Genomic DNA, 18,240 nt, shown 5'->3' with positions numbered 1-18,240 from the left:
GAATTTAAACATTCAAGTTTTTTAAAATCAGGTTTGTTTTTGTTAAAATTGTTTAACTAAAATAGTTAAATGGTCAACATGAGAAACTTAAAATATTGGCTTCTGCAGCTAACTCAGTCGTCTTCACCTTCATTTTCCTGTTTGTTCATAATCTGGAAAAGAAAAACAAGCTTTCCTGCTTTTTCCAGTCCCAAACGATTTCTCAATTTGGAATGAATTAGTCCAAAGGAAGAAAATATTCTTTCTACACCAGCAGAAAGAAGCTACTGCTGTTAAAATGAAATTCTCACTTCAACAGTCTCTGAATCCAAGTGCTTAAGTGACTTCCACCAGTTCACTGGTGTGACTTTCTTTAAAACATCGTCAGCAAATATATATTTCTTGAATGGTTTACCCTTAGCTCTGAAGTTTATTATAGTCGACATTCTGGAGGGATGATTGCTGGATGTCCATGTCATAGCCAACTCCTCTTTTGCAGCAGTTAAGGTTTCACCCTGGTACTGAGTATTGAGAATATTTGCAAGAAAATGAGCTGGAGATAGTGCTTGTCCCATTCGGTTTTTTAATACTTGTAATTTAACTCTGTCATTGCACATTTCTCTTTTTAAGATCTCACTCAGTTCCTTCCAATTTCAACAGTGTCAGCAATAAAACGCTATTTCCCTGCATTTTGTTCAAGGCTACAGAAATAGGCTTCAGGGTACTCGGCATGTGTTCAACATTTCTCATAAGCCCAATGTTGAGAACTTTGGCGGTGACAGTGCCATCTTTTTGTTCACAAACTGTCATCAGGTTAGGCCAGTTCTTGATCTAGTGCTCAAAACAGTCCACTACTGAGTTCCATGTCTTGTGTGAGAGTTAGCTTGGTTCCTCCCACGTTTTTCAGATCAGCTGCTGCAAATTGGTTGTTACAGAAGTATTTTGCAATTTCAACAACATTAGCTTTTATTTATGGAACACTGAAGTCTTTGGCTAGGAGTGCATCAAATGATCACTGAACTATATGTTATTAGCTTGGGACTCTCTTCTAAATAATTTCTTCTCAGCTTGGATACATTTGCAGCATTGTCTGTGACCAAGCTGCGTACTAGACATTTGAATTTTTTTTCACAGTTTGTTATAGCTTTTACTGCTACTTCTTCTAAGTATTTTGCAGTGTGTGCGTTTCCTGGTGTATCAATTGTTTCTGTAAGGAAGACATTCCCTTCTTCGGTTGTCACACAAGCACATACAACAGGATCATTGTGGACATTGCTCCACCCATCCAGACTCAGGTTAACAATTTCACCCTCTAGACCTTTTGCACACTGCTCACTTTCTCTTTCATACACTTTATCCAGAAATTTTCCTGCGACATCTGCTATGTTGGGTGGACTGTATCCTGGTCTTAATGACTGAACCATGTTAATGAAGCATGGGTTCTCAATCATATGGAAAGGAGAGTTTGTTGCATAAACAAACCGGGCAGTTTTTTCATCCATTACCTCTTTTTGTAATCTGCTGGTTCTTATCACAAACTTATCTATGGTTGTTTATGGATGATGGAGATTTTATTTTTCTTTTTGCTACTGATGATATACTGTGGCTGTGTGACATACATGATGTGACTGAAACCCTGTCATTGGCAGATAACTCCAAAACTGTAGAAAATGATGGTGCTCTTGAGGGTGGATAGTCTTCAGAATCCTGTATGTTGACGATGGATTCTCCTAAACAAAATAAGTCAGTGCAGTTGTTTGTTTGTTATTACCATACTGCTCATTTAGTATTGCTCATTGCATTCACTGACACTCAGTACTACTTTAAAGGGGAAATTCTAAAAGGAAGATCTGCCTATTTCAGCTATTTATTTTTTTTATCACAACTGCATCTAAAAAGATAGTACCATAGAGGAACAACTCTATTTTTTGCTCAAGCATGAGAATTCAAGAATAGTCCAGAAGGAAGACAGGCAGTCCTTAAGAAAGAAGTACGAAATAAAAAAGTTTACCAACCTGAAGATCCTGCATGTTCAGACACGTTCCTTTCATCATCTTCAACGCAGCGTCCTCCTGAGGAGGAACACTTCTCATGATGTTGTTTCTTTCGGGCAACCAGGCCTTGCATTTTTTTGTTGCGCTGTTTGCATTTTGCACACATGCCTGTCATACCCACAGGTAGAGGAACTTCATTAAAATATTCCCAAACTGGGTCTCTTTTATGGCCTACTAGCATTATAGGTTTTCCCTTCTAGTGAGAGAATGGTATGGCAGATCTCAAATCAATGAAGGTTACACTCAGAAAGACCTCAAGACTTCTGGAATATGCTGCTCAACAGTTTCACTTTTGTTTCTACTGCCTGTCCCTTCCTTCTCACATTTATCTCCGGACTTCTTCTCCTTGTCCAGATCTATTCCACCCCCAACAATCTTCTATTCATTGAACTTTTTGAAACTTTGCACTTTTAGAGAGAGAAAAAGGATGGACTCTGTATACACAAATTTGCAGAAGGACAATAGGGTTGAGGTCTGTTATTTCTCACCTATGTATGTATGTTTGTTTTAGTTAAAAACATTTTTGCTGTTTACAAGCATGTTATCTCTGGAGACGCAAATCGACAGTTTGAGAACTGCAAAACTAAGCATCTCTGATAGTATCTTCTAGATTGAGCACTGAGTCCCATCAGGTAGATAGAAAGATTAACTAATCTATTCAGAAGCCCCTGGAATCCCATAAAATTGGGTCCCTAATCCATGAACCATTGGAACTCACTTACAAAACTTTTCTTAAACATTACATGAATATATTGTCTCATACTATAGAATTAGAATTCATAATCCCTATTCCATGATGAGATATCTTTGAGCTATAATGTATCTTTATTAAAACCATCTTTAGATAGCTTTTTTCCTCAAAAAGCATTTTATCAAAAAAAAATCTGATTTAAATAAAAAAATGCAATTTTTTTTTAAATTTAATTGATTTTTATCCATCCTATTGTTTAATAATACTCTGTTCTCCACATATGGGCTCCAGTGTGGGGTGGTTGATGACAACTTCGGGTGTGCAGTCAAAGGGTTGTTTTTGTCTGTATTGAAGCAGGTTCTCTCGGAGGTATTTGGGTGGTCCATTCCATGACGCTATCTATTTCTGTGATGGCGTGTCCCTGTTTGATGAAGGTGGTTTTAAGTGTGTTAAGCTGTTTATCACAGATTTTCTTCTCAAAGCATATGCTTTTGTTTCTGAGTGCCTGGATGTAGATAACTTATTTCTTGGTGCGTTTGGATTGGTTTACTGGATTTGTGAAGGTAAGTGTGGTGATCGATGGGCTTCTTGTACATAGTTGTCTGTAAAGGTCCGTTGTTGACACTGATTTTGGTGTCCAGGAAGTTGATGCTGGTGCAGGAGTGTTCTAGAGAGAGTTTAATGGGTAGATGGTTGAAGTCATAGTGTAAATCTGTGAGGGAGTTTAGGTCATCTGTCCAGAGGATGAAAATATCATCGATTTATCTGAGACATATCATTAGTTTCATGGTGCATTTGTCCGGAAATTCTTCCTCCAGGTGGCCCATGAAGAGGTTGGCATATTGGGAACCAACCTACTGCCATGGTTGTTCCCATATTTGGACGAAGTGTTTGTGTTGAATGTAAAATTGTTATGAGTGAGGATGCAATGGATGAGTTTAGCAATGTGTTTGGGGTAGATATCTGAGTGTTGTCCATTGTCTTGTAGATATTTGAGGCAGACAGCGATGCCATCATTGTGATGGATGTTGGTATTTAGAGAGGTGACATTCATGGTGGGACAGATGCTGTTCCAAGGGAGGTTGTTAATATTGCAGAGTTTCTGGAGGAAGAGCACTGGTTCATGACACACTATGTTAGCACACAAGCAGCAGCTATAGATGCTATGGGGGGCCAGGCCATACTGCAGACCTCACTTCCATTGGCATCCTCGCATTCATTTCCATGCTGATCACTGCTTGCAAGTCACCCACGTGCGGAATACAAAAAGGGACCAACACTCGAGGAGGAGGAGGAGGTTACTTACTTACCTGTAACTGGAGATTCTTCAAGGTGTGTGGTCCCTATTGGTATTTTGCTTCCCACTCTTCACTCCCTCTGCTTTAGACTGGATTCCATTATGGTAAGAGGGAGACTGGAGACGTGTGATCCGCACCTCCTCTTATACCCTTGGCTGCGAGCACAAGGAGACTCACTATGCATGCACAGATCAACGGACACTGCTAAAAAAATACTTCCCAGACTCAGGCATTTGGCCGCATGTGCACCCACATCTGGAATACAGATAGGGAGCCCACATCTCAAAGACCCTCCAGTTAAAGGTAAGTAACCTTCTGTTATGACTGTCGGTGCGGATGTGGTAGTTGTGGGTGGTGGTATAACTTTTGTGAAAGAATTCTTTAAGGCTGAGTTGGTGAAATAATTCTAGCTCTCCCCATATTAGTGTGGTGTCAAGTTCTGTGGTGGAGCAGAATGTCAGTCCCTTAGAGAGTACAGATAATTCAGCTCTTGCTACTGGTGTCATCATCAAACCTTTTAAAGAAAAGGGAGGAGAACAAGTAAAATATGCCTTCGGCTAATGTGATACCGAGTGATATTCCAATCTTGAAAGCATCTTTTATTTTTTAAACCATAGCATAACCTATTAAAGCATAAATCCAAACTGAAGCAGAAGCCTAACTGTACTGCAGGTATATTCGTCTTTAACGTATCTAGCAAGCATAGCCCTTGTTAAATGTATCATCTGGTTTACATAGTGGAAAAGGAGAGGTGGGTCCCAGGAGAGGCAGGTAAGTGTTGAACCACAGGCAGCATGGGATTCACTTTCTTCATACAGAGCGCTAAAATACAAATGACATGATCTGTAATAGTTATGTGCTTTAGACACCGAGGAAGGGGGAAAAAAACGGTTTCAGAATTACTTCAGTATTCTATAACGTATTTCTTAAATTCAGAAGTACAAAAAGATGGTTCTTATTGTACAGGACCCACAATTTTTATAATCAAGAAGACCCTCATGGACCCAATTCTGATCTTGTACTGGTGTAAATGAGAATCAGGACCTACTTTGCAACATTCCAGAGTGAGGAGGAGTGACTGTACAGTTATACTCCTGGATTTATAAAAGTATATTTCCTGTATCGTACTTCTAAAAACTTCCTGAGCTGTTTTTAGTAGCAGTGAGAATCTAGAAGTGTCAAAGATGGAAAAAAATAGAAACGGCAGCCTTATAAATCTGCTTTATTAGCCAATAAACAGCAATAAGACTTAGCACTTATAATGCTTTACATTTTCAAAGTGCTGTATAAAATAAGGGCCATATTCAGCTGTGGTAGGTCCTGACCCAGCAGAACCAGTGAAGTTCCAATGATGAAAAGTAGTGGAGGAGGGACTGAGAGAGGACCCCAGTGGATCTGCAGTTACATGGACCCACCAGCAATTTTTCATGCACTCTGACTGCAGGAGAATTGCAGCCATCCAGTTACAGTGGTCACAAAATGGCTCCCTGTGGTGGAGGGAGGATTCCTTCCTTTTCAGCCCTGCACACATTACCAGTGCACATAGCCCAGCCACTTGGGCTTGACAGTGGGATCAAAGGTTTGGGTTTAAAGGCTAAAGCGGGGAGTCGTGAAGTCTGAGTTCTGTTCTTGCCACTAACGCGGTGTGATCCAGGGCAAGTCACGTTACTGCTTTGTGCCTCAGTTTCATCATCTGTAAAACGGCAGGATAATGCTCTTTATGGTACAGTGCTTTAATATTTTGGATGAAAAGCACTTTGTAAATATTAATTATATTTATTAGTGTTGTTACAGTAGCATCCTGCAATCTTCACTTACAGGAGTTGTCACACTGGAGTCCTAACTACAGATAAATAATGAAATTGGATTATTCTTCTTCTAAAAGAATGGGGAGAAGGAAAATGACTCCATGCCCCTTTCAAATCTTATGAAATAAACCCCAAAAAAATCAAAGTAAAGGTAGACCTCCTCATGAGATTTAGAATGTTGAAAGAAAGTTATATTTGCTCTATGGGGGAAGGTACAGCAAATGTTTAAAAAATGGAAAGCTACCAAGATTATTCTATAATATTATCATGGTTTAACTGTGTTCAGTGACAGTCCAGGGCCCTAAACATACTGTCTGTTTCAAGGTTCATTCTCAGCTACCAAGATAATTTAGGTTAATCTTTAAATGAAGGGCAACATTCTGCTCTGTCATATCTGCCCAACACCATTCAAGTCAATTGTATCATACAGATGTAACTGAGAGGAGAATTGGCCCAATGATCCCAGCTTTAGCCTTATGTGCTTATATAAGCTCTCATAAACCATATATTCCTTTCTTATATATGATGGTTACAGTTATAGCCAGATCCCTTGGTAATACCATATGTTAGTAATTCACACTTTGTACAGGTCCAATTTTCCAAGCCCCATAGATTTCATGACATTTTCCCTGGCCATTAACATTCCATTCCCCTGTGAATGTTCCTTTGTGCCATTGCCTTCACATTTTAATGGTTTTCTTTTCTCTTAAACTACCCCTTTATCTCCCAAATAAGAAAATAAAAATTGCAGGCACACTTTTAGACGCCACTTTTGAAAACTTGCTCTGTTATGTTACCTGATGTTCCCACAGCCATCCTTTCCCCTTCTCTTATTAATGTATTGTGACTATTTTAAAAATTAGGTAATTTAGACAAAACATGCTATAAATAAAAAGTCCAACCATAAAGTTATATATTTAGCTGCTCAGCACACAGGCTGATGGGTAGGTTTGCTCCTTTGCACTGTCAGCTCTTCATTTTCAAACTCTCTTGATTTTGTGTTTGGTACAATGCTGAGCACATTGTCCAGGTTTAACAAATCATCATAATTTTAACAGAAATTATTCAAAAATCAGTGAAACACGAACAATAAGGAGTTTTTCCTTTTAATCACACCATACATTTTGTTCCATCATATCATTCGTTTGGGAACATGGTATTTCACACAGTAACAATCATTTTCAGTTCTATATATTTTTTTGCTACTAATAATTATAGGTCGTACAATTGTCTGGTCAGATTTCCCAGTCTGTCTTTCAGATCACAGAGACAAGGTGGGTGAGGCAATATCTGTTTCTGGACCAACTTCTCTTGGCAAAAGAGACAAACTTTAAAGCTACAGAGAGAGAGAGAGAGAGAGAGAGAGAGCTCTTCTGCAGATCACAGGGCAGCATGTGAACTGTTACTTCATTACCACTGGGTGTCACTGTAGATAATAGAATAACCCACACAGGCTAATATTAGCACATTAATGTTTTGTGATTTCAGCCAGCCTGTGAGTGCATTGCCTTTTGTGGGCCTGCATCTAAAAGTGCTTAATAATATCAGACTGTTAGATTTTGAAATGGTTTTTATGTGAATTTTTTTTTCTTCTCACTACATAGCATGGCAAAAATGAATCAATGAGTTCCAAGAGAGAAATGGTTTTCTCTAGTAACCAGGTCCAGTTCAGACAGGCCTGATGAGCAATTGTCTGAATTCAAAGTCTAAGTTCCCCTGAGCCAACACTACCAAATTTGTAGGCTCCTACATTGTTGAGCCCCATCTTACCAGTGACAGGTTGAAAGGCTAGTGTGATTGTTCCAGCACCTATGCTGTATGGTATGAAGTACAAGCATGTCCATGCTGATTGAGAGCTCTGAGATTATAACAACTTGGGCCTCTTATGAATTAAGATATGTCCACCCTTTATTGTGGCCCTTGTTGGAGAATGTCACAGGTTTTCCCAACCCTACTCACCAAGAACCATCATATAATGTTCACCTGACTTGCTCCCGTGGGATTCATCCCCTCAAGCTGACATAAGAACAGCCATACTTGGTCAGACCAATGGTCCATCTAGCCCAGTATCCTGGCGTCTGACAGTGGACAGTGCCAGATGCTTCAGAGGAGATGGACAGAGCAGGGCAATTTGGAGTGAGTCCTCCCTTGTCATCCAATCCCAGTCAGAGGTTTAGGAACACCCAGAGCATGGGCTTGTCCCTGACAATCTTGGCTAATAGCCATTGATGGACACATCCTCCATGAATTTATCTAATTCTTTTTCAAGCCCGGTTATACTTTTGGCTTTCATAACATCCCCTGGCAACGAGTTTCACATGTGCATTGTGAGAAAAAGTACTTCCTTTTATTTGTTTTAAACCTGCGGCCTATTAATTTTGTCTGGTAACTGCTGGTTCTTTTGTTAACATGAAGGGGTAAATAACACTTCCCTATTCACTTTCTCCACACCATTCTTGATTTTATAGACTTCTATCATATCTGCTATTAATCATCTCTTTTCTACACTGAACAGTCCCAGTCTTTTTCATCTCTCCTCCTATGGAAGCTGTTCCATACCCCAATCAGTTTTGTTGCCCTTCTCTATACTTTTTCCAATTCTAATATATCTTTTTTTGAGATGGGGCAACCAGAATTGCATGCAGTATTCAAGGTGTGGGGGTACCATGGATTTATATAGGAGCATTATAATTTCTGTCTTATTAACTCTTCCTTTCCTAATGGTTCCGAACATTGTTAGCTTTTTTGACTGCTGCTGCACATTGAGAAGCTCTACAGGAGTTTCAGAAGGAGAAGAAAGACTGCACACTGGCTCCTGGGCCTTGCACCTGGGGATCCCAATCAACAATCTTCACAGGGGGGTCCAAATTTGCTTGTGCCAGCCCTCCTGGCAACCACACCCCTATTGTGTATTGTGGGGCCTATTTATTTATTGTTGATGTAGGGTTGCAGATTAAAGTAAGCATCACCTTAGAGTGTCATATTAGCATTACAATATGGGATATTTAAAGTGAAAGAATGTAATTTTTACAGATGCCAACACATCTCAACAGATGCTGAATAAGTCATGCTGCTCTTTCGCCTTTGTCATACTGAACACTTGTTTTGTTGTACAGAAAAGATACTCTTGTGGTTGAGGTGTGGGACTGGGTTTAAGGACATCTGGATTTAGTTCCCAGCTCTGTCAGAGACTATGACCCCGAGCCAGTCATTTACTCTTTCTGTGCCTTAGTTCCCCATTTTTAAAATGAAGATAAGACTTTCTTTGTCTGCTTTGCCTGTTTAGATTGTAAGAGCTCCAGGGCAGCATCTGTCTCTTACTATGTGTTTGGACAGTACCTGGCACAATGGTGCCCTGTTCTTGGTGCTACTGTTCTAATAAATGATATTGAATTATCCAGCTATTATAGAAATGTTGTGCTAAAAATCCTTTCCGGTGTCTGTCGTAGTGCTATTTTAGAGAGGAACACAGTACGGCAAGCGGCTTTGCAAGCAGAATAAATATTATTAAAAACATGTAGTATAGAGCAGAGAGAAGAATTTTGCCTCACGTGTTCCAAATTTTGATCTTTATGCCTGTCAGGCCCTATAAAGGTAACTCTGGAGCTAAAGCATCAAGCTGGGATTGTCGTGGATATTAATAAAAAAAAGATAGACTCAAAAAAATCAGAATTCAGGGGGCAGTTCTGTTGATGGTGCCTGCAACACTCTGCAATAAAAACAGTAGTACCAATGTCTCAGGAGGTCTTTTTCCAACCACAGTCATACTTGTTGTTAAAGTTTGTGTCAATGTACAGTGCTCTAACCACTGTTTTAACCCTGGCCATAAAGGATGATCTCCTCTAGGAGTTCCAGCTTCATGCCTAGTCAATCCTTGTTTCTCTGCTGAGACCACCAGCTGAAGTGGTGGCTTTTTTAGGGTGGAGACACTTGTCCTCTGGGAGCCGGACTAGGGTTCATAATCACACCTTATCAATCATAATTAGGAATGAAGCCCTATCTCAGCATTCATGTTGGGATTTTAACCTCCCCATATTTCAAGGATTTGGAGAGTTGGAGATTTGGCTCCAACCACTCCAAAGAGAGGGGGCCACGTGCAAAATTCAGAATCCAGTTCAGATTTCAGTACCTCTAACCCAAACTTAGAAGCACTGGTATGGAGCCAGACACATGTTGGTGACTAACAATAAATAAACCCGAACCGTGCAGTGGAGGCCATTCTGAAGTGTCCTGTTACCTTTAAAGACAGACAGACAAGTTTTCCAGTATTGTGGCATGAATTAAGATCTGCTAACATATACTATCTTGTTTGAGATATGTGGATGAAAATCACAGTATAAGCACTTGATATTAATTAAACATTATCAGTGCTACTTATTTAACCATGACACCTTTAATGAGAGTGGTGGAAACTGTTAACACTCAGCACCTTATAATCTTCCTTAAGAAGATATAATTAATGCTACTCTTTGAAATCTACCTTGGAGTTTCTTTTTGAGATGTTCTCAAAGTAAAAGTCAAAGTTTCCTCTTTTTCTCCCCGTCATTGCTTCAAGTTTTAGTCTTAAAATAAGAACACAGGTTCCGCTTTATCCAGTTCAGCTGGAAATAGCTTTCTCAACCCCCCTCCCTGCACCCCTTCCACACCTACCCTGCACAACCTAATGCAGAAAGGCCAACAAATGAAAGATGCATCCTTGGCCTGTTAGTGATTCACATTCACTTGTCTTATTTTTGTAAAAAGACACCCTTTCATAAAGGCTCTGAACTGTGCAGCCCTAGGCCACCCTTTTTGCCTCCGCCCCCCTCATTTGTTTTCAATACTCACCTGTCGTGTTGTCCCTACCGAGACAGTAGATTCTCTGAGGCAATTGTTTTTCTTGTTCTGTCTGTACAGTTCCCAGCCCAATGGGGTCCTGATCCTGACTGGGTGGTATAATAATAATAAAATAACCTCTGATGTATATTTTTAATTTTAAAATGGGAGGCATGGGGATGAGAAGAGAATTCAGAAACTTCGTAGAACATCTAGTCGCAAGAAACAATAGGCCATACATGAACAGCCAGTACAGTGTCAGCTCTAAGTGTAAAGGGGGTTGATATGATGACTACTGAACTAAATTAGAGAAAAGCATCCAGCTATAACACAAAAACCAGGAACAACTGCTCCTTTCACTAGTTCATTTATTTTATGTTTGTTGTTATGGTCTGTAACCCACAAACTAACCTCTAAAATGGTATGCTATATATGCTGCAACATACATCATTTTGGTATCATGCTACACATGAACATAATGGCTAGAGCTGGGTGAAATTTTTCAGCCCCCAAAAATGCAATGCCAAAATGTTTCATGAATTCACGTTGGTTTTGCCAAATTGTTCATGTTGGGGAAAAAAATCTGACATTTTCAGTTCAAAACAACTTATTTAGAGGTTTTTTTTCCCCAAAATGTTAAAAATTGCTCAAAATTGAAATGAAATGTGGTTCAATTGGAAAGGCTTGTTTTCTTTTCTACTGCTGGATGTGTCAAAAATTTTAAAAAATTTTGTTTTCAGTTTGACCCAAATGATTTCTTTTAAAAAATTTCACAATTGCCAGAGAACTAAAAAAATCCATTATTTGCGCAGCTCCAGTTATGGCCTAGTTTAGTGAAGGTATTTAGGCATTGTTCTGCTCAGCATTGCACAGCCTAAGTGACTTAGATGTCTAAGTCCCATTTTCAAAGGTGAAGTAGGCACTGAGACCAAGATCCTCAAAGCTATATAAATGCCTAACTCCCATTGATTTCACTGGGAGGTAGGCATCATGGTACCTTTAGGTGCTGGGCCCTCAGAGCTGCCTGAGTCACTTCTGAGTGCAGCAATGCCTAAATACCCTTAACATTTGGGTCTATATCTGTGGGCTGCTGAGGATTCACCAATGTGAACATGACCCTGTTCTATAGGTTCTGAAATAAATCATTAAAATGACACAGCAGAGCCCTGTTTATCTGGTCTAATTGGGACCAGTGCCAGATCGGATAATAATAAATTCAGATAATCTGGAGAATGGGAAAATGTGAGGGTTCAGCAGCCACAGGAGAAATCGCCTGCTTCAGGACCTGTATACACTGGTGGTTCGGATAACAGAGGGTTTGGATAAATGGGGTTCTGTTGACTTGCCCTAGAAATGAACACCTATGAGGGGAGAAGTAGCAGTGACACCCTACTAGTGCATGGCAGGATGGCAGTCCCCAGAGAACCTACAGAATATGCTGCTGCAAAGACTCCTCTCAGGAGCAGTTGTGCTTCCTAACATCTGCCAGCTCACAGTACACAGCTTGCCAGGCAGGTGGATGGACCTGCTTGTGCAGGCCATTCCCCTTTGGTTTGGGGATGGAATGCATGCCTGTCCCAATAGGTGTACATTCCTTCCAGCACACTCCTGTGTGCTGTGGAGGGGCACTGTTCTCTTTGTTGTAGGTCTCTTTACAATAGTTATTTCCAGTGGACTTATCTCTGTAGTGTGTAGGAGCCAAACAGGAGTTAATTTAGCTTCTCAGCCCTCCTTTGAGGTAGGTAAATACTGTTATCACCATTTCACAGATATGGAAACAAAGGCACAAGAGGTTAAGACCAAAATGTTCAAATCTGCATGCCTGTAGCTAGGCACCTTATCCATATGTAGGCTCCTAAATAAGTGGCTCAGTTTTAAAATGTATTGAGCACCCACCTCTCCCGCTGACTTACATACACTTAGGAGAGACACTGTATGAATGTACTGGATAGTTACTAATATTTACTAGATTGTTAGCAATGAAGTTATAAGTAGTCACTTTTATGTGCACCCAGGACAGCTCCCTTTGAGAGCTAGGGGCTGTACAGGGGAATAATACAGTACCTCCACTACTTTTACAGTGTCTTTTAACTTGGACATTGACCTTAGGAATGTAATCAGAGAGCTGATTATAAATAGTTTGTGCAGTTGCTGATGGGATTAAAATGTGCTATACCAGCCAGTTAAACAAGAAGGCTATCCCAGTATAGAGGAGTGTGCCTCAGATACTGTATGCTCGTCAATGGACAGCTGTGTGACTGGCCTAAAATGAGGAGTGACTGAAAAAAATGCTCAACAGACCCAAGCAGTGAAGGAGGAGGGAGCAGCCTTAGAATTCAGAGGGGTGAGGGAGGATATGGATTTGCAGGAGGCTGAGGATAGGGAGGAGCAGGGAAGCAGTGGGAGAGAGGAGCCAGGGGAAGGAAGAAAGGGCAGCAGGACCCCAGCCTAATTTAATGTACAGGATACATGGCATTTTGGGAATGATCAGGTTAAGATACAGGCAGGCCATTCGTCTGGTTTTAAACCAGACAGTCCCCTTTTGGGATGATTTGTCCACTGCTTGGTACTGAGACAAAACTGGACATGGTTTTGTCCAGTATCACATGGAGGATTCCATTTTGAAGAACACACCGCTTGTCCCAGCCTGCAGTGCATGAGAGGTCACACTGGTGGGGGTGGGCCCATGCCATTGCTGGAAGTACTGAAATGTCTGGTATTCTGGGAATGTCTTGAGTGGCCACCATAGTTATGTAGTGAATTAGGCTGTTGTCTATAGGACTTTTGTTTCATTTGTTGCAGAAGTCTGTGTGGTCTTAGGGGCTGTACCTTTAAGGGCCAAGCTTCTCAGACAGTGTCTGTGTGGGGTACTGTGAAGCTCTATGCATAGCCAGTTGGTACCAGACATAGAAAGAAGTAGAGCCCTTCCAACACTTTAAAGACTAAGTAATCACTGAACACTCCAATGTGCAGTGATTGAGGCAGGAGCTTTCAGGAAGAGAAAGGATGGTCTCATGGTTAAGGCAACTGAGTCCCACCCTGGAGAATTGAATTATATCCTTGTCTCTGCCACAGAGGTCCAATGTGATGCCAGACAAGTCACTTAAAACAAACTTTTAAGAGCCGATCACTAATTGTATGTTCCTCATTTTCTGGGGCCAAACATGAGATACCCTGGGTAAGATTTGCAGCAGTACTCAGCAGGGCCACCCTTACCCATATGCAAAGTATGCAGCTGCATAGGGCACCAGGAAATTTGGGGCGGCACCAGGAAATTTGGGGCACCACCCCTGAGGACTGCAGCAGGGCAGGGCCTGCACTCACTGGTGGCGGGAAGTGCAGCAACCCAGCCGCATCGCTAGTGAGTGCTGGGGGGTGGTTCCCCCCGTCCTCTCCCAAGCCAGCCAGCCTCCCCCCAGAGGCCTGAGGCTCCCCAGAGCCCCCACCCCATGGGGGGGTGGGGGAGCTGCATAGGGTCCCAGAATAGCTAGGGACGGCCCTGGTACTGAGTGCTTGCAATAGCAACTGAAGGTGATTGGCACTAAGCTTTGAGCGTATAAAGTAATATAAAAATGCTATGTACTTTGGAAAATCACACCGTAGGTGTCTCAAATTGGGCACCTAAAATTGGTGGATATGTTGACAATTTTGGCTTTAATTTCTGTGCTCAGTCCCTAGCTGTCAAATTGGGATGATAACAGCTAGTCTCGCAGGGGTTTTGTGAAGACAAATTCATTAATGTTTGTGAAGCACCATAGAAATGCCCCAGAGGAAATTAAGAAGTCTGTACTCAGTGCAAACTTTGGATGTGGTTAACAAGGCCTGGAGCCTCATATTGAATGAGGAGAATTAAAAAAAATGAAATATTAATTCAATGAATGAGGCAGGGATACAATGGTAAAATAGTAAGTGATCATCTGATTAACGATTATATCACAATGTATATGCACAAGGGAGCTGAATTAATGTTGCACAGGTAATCTCTGGCATATCCTAATTTCTTGAGTGCTTGACTTCGTGAGTTTACCTTTCTCTGAGCATAGGATTTTTGAATGTTTACACACACACACACTGTTCCAAATAAATGCTACTTGCTCAATCTGCATGAAATGTCTGTAGGGAACAACAAAGTAAATACAGGGATTTAATATTAAAGCTCTTTAGATTAGGAAAAATATTTCTCTGTGCTTCTGTCCGTACTGTAGTTCCTGAGAAAAAAAGGGAAAATGCACTTTCTTAGCTTGCTTGTTTTAAAACAGAAAACCGTTTCCTGGTGAGTTGGCTGGAACTCACAGAGTATGTGTTGAATAGGTATTGAGAAATTACTGCTGAAAGTTTAAGGCCTGAGGGTGATCTCTCCCTAATATTCTATGGGAATGTCCGATCGTGATGAAACTTTAGAAACTAGTGGGATATTGTAGAATTAGCATGACCATGAAAGTGGCAGGACCAGCTAACCCTAGCTTATGCTCCCCAGATCACAAGGGCTGCGTGACTCACCAGAGAGGTGCCTGTAATGGGCCTGTTTGCTGGATAAGAATACAAGCAGTCCTCAGACTTTGACACAATTGGTTCCTGCAAATTCCATCGTAAGTCAAAACATTGTAACTCGGAGCTGCAATACACTCCATTGCGGACCAAGCATTGTAAAGTAGAAACCAATGGTCGTAAGTCGAATCAGGGTGTAGATTCAGAAACTTCATAAGTGCCATTCGTCTTCAGCTGAACGTCGTAAAGTCAAGGACTGCCTGTATATTCCTGCAGTGATGGGAGTCTCCAGTGATATGGCAGCACAAGTGAAGAACTGGTGTGATCTGGCATCTAGGAGGAGAGCAGGCTATAGAAGATTACAGGAGCTACAGAATTTAGAAATTATTTGGGCTTTATTTTTTGATTTTCTGAGTTATAATAAAAAAGCCAGTAGTGCCTTGTGTCATTCTCATATGCTCCTTGAGCATGAACCACTGTGAACAATTTAATGTTTTGCATTATCTTCATGTGATCCTCCTGGCCAGCTTTTATTTCCTCTCTGGTTATTCTTTTCTTTAGCTCTTCTCTTTCCTCAGGTAGCTATTCTTTGCTTTCTTATCTTTTTCTAGATTCTTTTTTTCTCTTGTATCTTTCCCAGGATTTTTCTTAGCTCCTTTTATTTGAAATATTATTCTGTAATGAAAAGAAATTTAAGAAAAAGAAAGAAAGAAGCTTGTTGTCTGGAATGTGAGAACATTATTTTTATGTATAACTGCAAACAAAGGCCCAATCATGGAAATTGCAGAGTACCCTAAATTCCTGTTGAAGGCTCTCTTTGTGCCAAATGGTATTCACCTATTCTGAAGTGTCATAGGAATTGTTTTTGTTTTTAAAATCATCGTGCTCTTCACCTGGACTGTAGGGGATATAGTGGGATCTTAGTTATCTGTATTATAGTATTGATGTTGTGGTACTTTGTTCAGAGATGATCCAGAGATTGCCATATTGTTTTATAGATGATTTAGTTGAATTTGCAACAGATACAGAAAACTTCATAGCTGCCAGGTTGTACAAAACTCTAGATCAATAATAATGTTTCCATAGAGTTACTCTTGAGAAATTAAATGTAACTGGTTGTTGTTGTTTGTATATTTTCATTCCCATGCAGTAGTATTCGCAACTTGAACGTTGTCAAACTGTGCTAGTCTGTCGGAACCAGAAAGTGAGCCAGAATAGAAACCGAAGAGAGGAGGTGGATGAGGTAATATCTTTTATTGGACCAACTTCTGTTGGTGAGAGAGAGAGAGAAGCCTTCGAGCCACACAGAGTCTTTCTTCAGGTCTGGGAAAGGAACTCCCAGCATCACAGCAAAATGCAAGGTGCGGACCTCTGGGGATGATGTTTTGTTTCTTGCATTTGCTCAGGATGTCTGTCATGTTGTGCAGTTGCCATTTCAGAGAGCTAAATTCGATAACTAAACTGGATAGAAAACAAAGCAACTGTTATCAAGCTCCATGCAGTGCAAAAAGGAATGCAATCAGCTTTAATGGGAAAAGTAAAATCAGATTGCTAGGATTTATTCTGTTTTAACAAACTAAGCTGCTGTTGATGCCTCAGGTAAAGATATATATTTTAAAACTACATTAATCATAAGGCCCCCAAATAAACCTATTTTTCTTTTCTATGCTTGGCAAGTATTATATAATTATTTTATGTGCAGTAAAAGGAAAAATTAATTCTGAGGAGTCAGAATGTGATCTCAGTCAGTTAAGTGGAGTCACTCTGAGTAACTGAGATCAGAATATGGCTCTGGTTCAGTTGTTTTAATTATACTTGCAATGGAATCATATTTGCACAGAAATAACATTTTGGAACTGAAATAAGTCTCTGTCATGAAACACATATTTTTAGATGATATGATAAGACACCATGGATTTATTTGGGAGATATTAGCATTGGACAACAGCTTGCTACAAAACAAGGAGACTGCAAGAGATGTGGTACAAAACTCAGCAGGTTATGTCAGAAATACCAACTCTAAGCCTGTGATTTGAAAAGGTGTGAAAATAAAGAGGCAGGACTGGTAAATTTTTTCTGTTACGAATTTCTCCTTCTGACTCATGTCCTCATTGCTGAATAACTGGAAGAGATAACATATCTGCAGTATGGCTCACCATTTACCTACTTTCTAAGACACAGGATTATTGGTTTCACCAGGTTACAAAATACTGCAAAAGGATTAAAATGCCAGCTGCAGAGATAAGTTCACTTTATCACAGATGAGGCCAATATAGCCTATAACAAACAGGCCCCTTTTACTTTAATGCTTGATTACTCATGGCTCTTATAAATGATAGCACTTTGGTAACACAGATATTTGTTGCACACCTATCAGCATTTGTCAACACTCAGCAGTGGATTTAACAGGGAAATTGACACTTTGATTCAAATCTGATTACCTTAAAGTGTGATTGGGCTAGAGAAGTATCTATGTTAAAATTACATGAGCCAGATCCTGCCTGCCTTATTCGTGCAATTAGTTCCATTGACTTCTGCAGGGTGGCTCATATGGCTAAGGCAAGCAGGATTTGTCCCTGGGTGTTATTCACCATAGTACTCATGAGTGAAATAGACCTAAGGACAGAGGGCAGTCCATAAGCCTTGATCGGGGTGAATTTCAACCAATGGGCCTGATCTACAGCAGATATAAGTTGGTTTAGATGCACTGAAGTCAATGGAACTATCCCAATTTACACCAGTTGAGGATCTGGCCCTTTGTGTCCTTGAGTCACACCTGCTAACTGTGTTAACAAGGGGCCTGATCCTACAGTGCTCATTCAGTACCTGCTGAGACAAAACTCATATTAAAATCAGAAGGATTTTGGCCAAGGATGTGCCTCAAACTAACTCTGTACCCTGGTTAGCAAGACTGAGCTATGGAAGAGCAAAATAGATTCTGCCCCATAGTGCATATCATTAGGGCTGCATGTTTGTCAGGGCTGGGACAGCAGTCATGGTCTTTGTGGGGTTTTTTTGTTTTGTTTTGTTTTTAGATATTCTTGACTTTTGACCTTTTTTATGGAAGGAGGGTGCACCCATGCATACGGGATGGGAAACAGTTATAC

General features: G+C 40.5%; 1 protein-coding gene across 2 annotated transcripts in view; it reads left to right on the top strand.

Annotated features, from left to right (window-relative positions):
* CASP3 (caspase 3) overlaps positions 1-17,137 on the top strand; it is a 39,886-nt gene extending 22,749 nt beyond the window's left edge. Inside the window, exons 7-8 of one of the 2 annotated variants that reach the window (XM_077815531.1) lie at positions 15,123-15,234; positions 16,284-17,137. In XM_077815531.1, coding sequence (XP_077671657.1) covers positions 15,123-15,208 — 86 coding nt within the window. In that variant the 3' untranslated portion in view covers positions 15,209-15,234; positions 16,284-17,137. Of the gene's footprint in view, positions 1-15,122; positions 15,488-16,283 lie in introns of those variants that run through there. The other variant, XM_077815530.1, reaches the window with a different exon arrangement.
* Positions 17,138-18,240: the final 1,103 nt, after the last annotated feature.

This window comes from Eretmochelys imbricata, chromosome 4 (genome assembly GCF_965152235.1).
Source record: "Eretmochelys imbricata isolate rEreImb1 chromosome 4, rEreImb1.hap1, whole genome shotgun sequence".
Classification (NCBI taxonomy): domain Eukaryota; kingdom Metazoa; phylum Chordata; order Testudines; family Cheloniidae; genus Eretmochelys; species Eretmochelys imbricata.
Note: the sequence above shows the minus strand (reverse complement) of the source record. Positions and strands in the feature narration are given on the sequence as shown.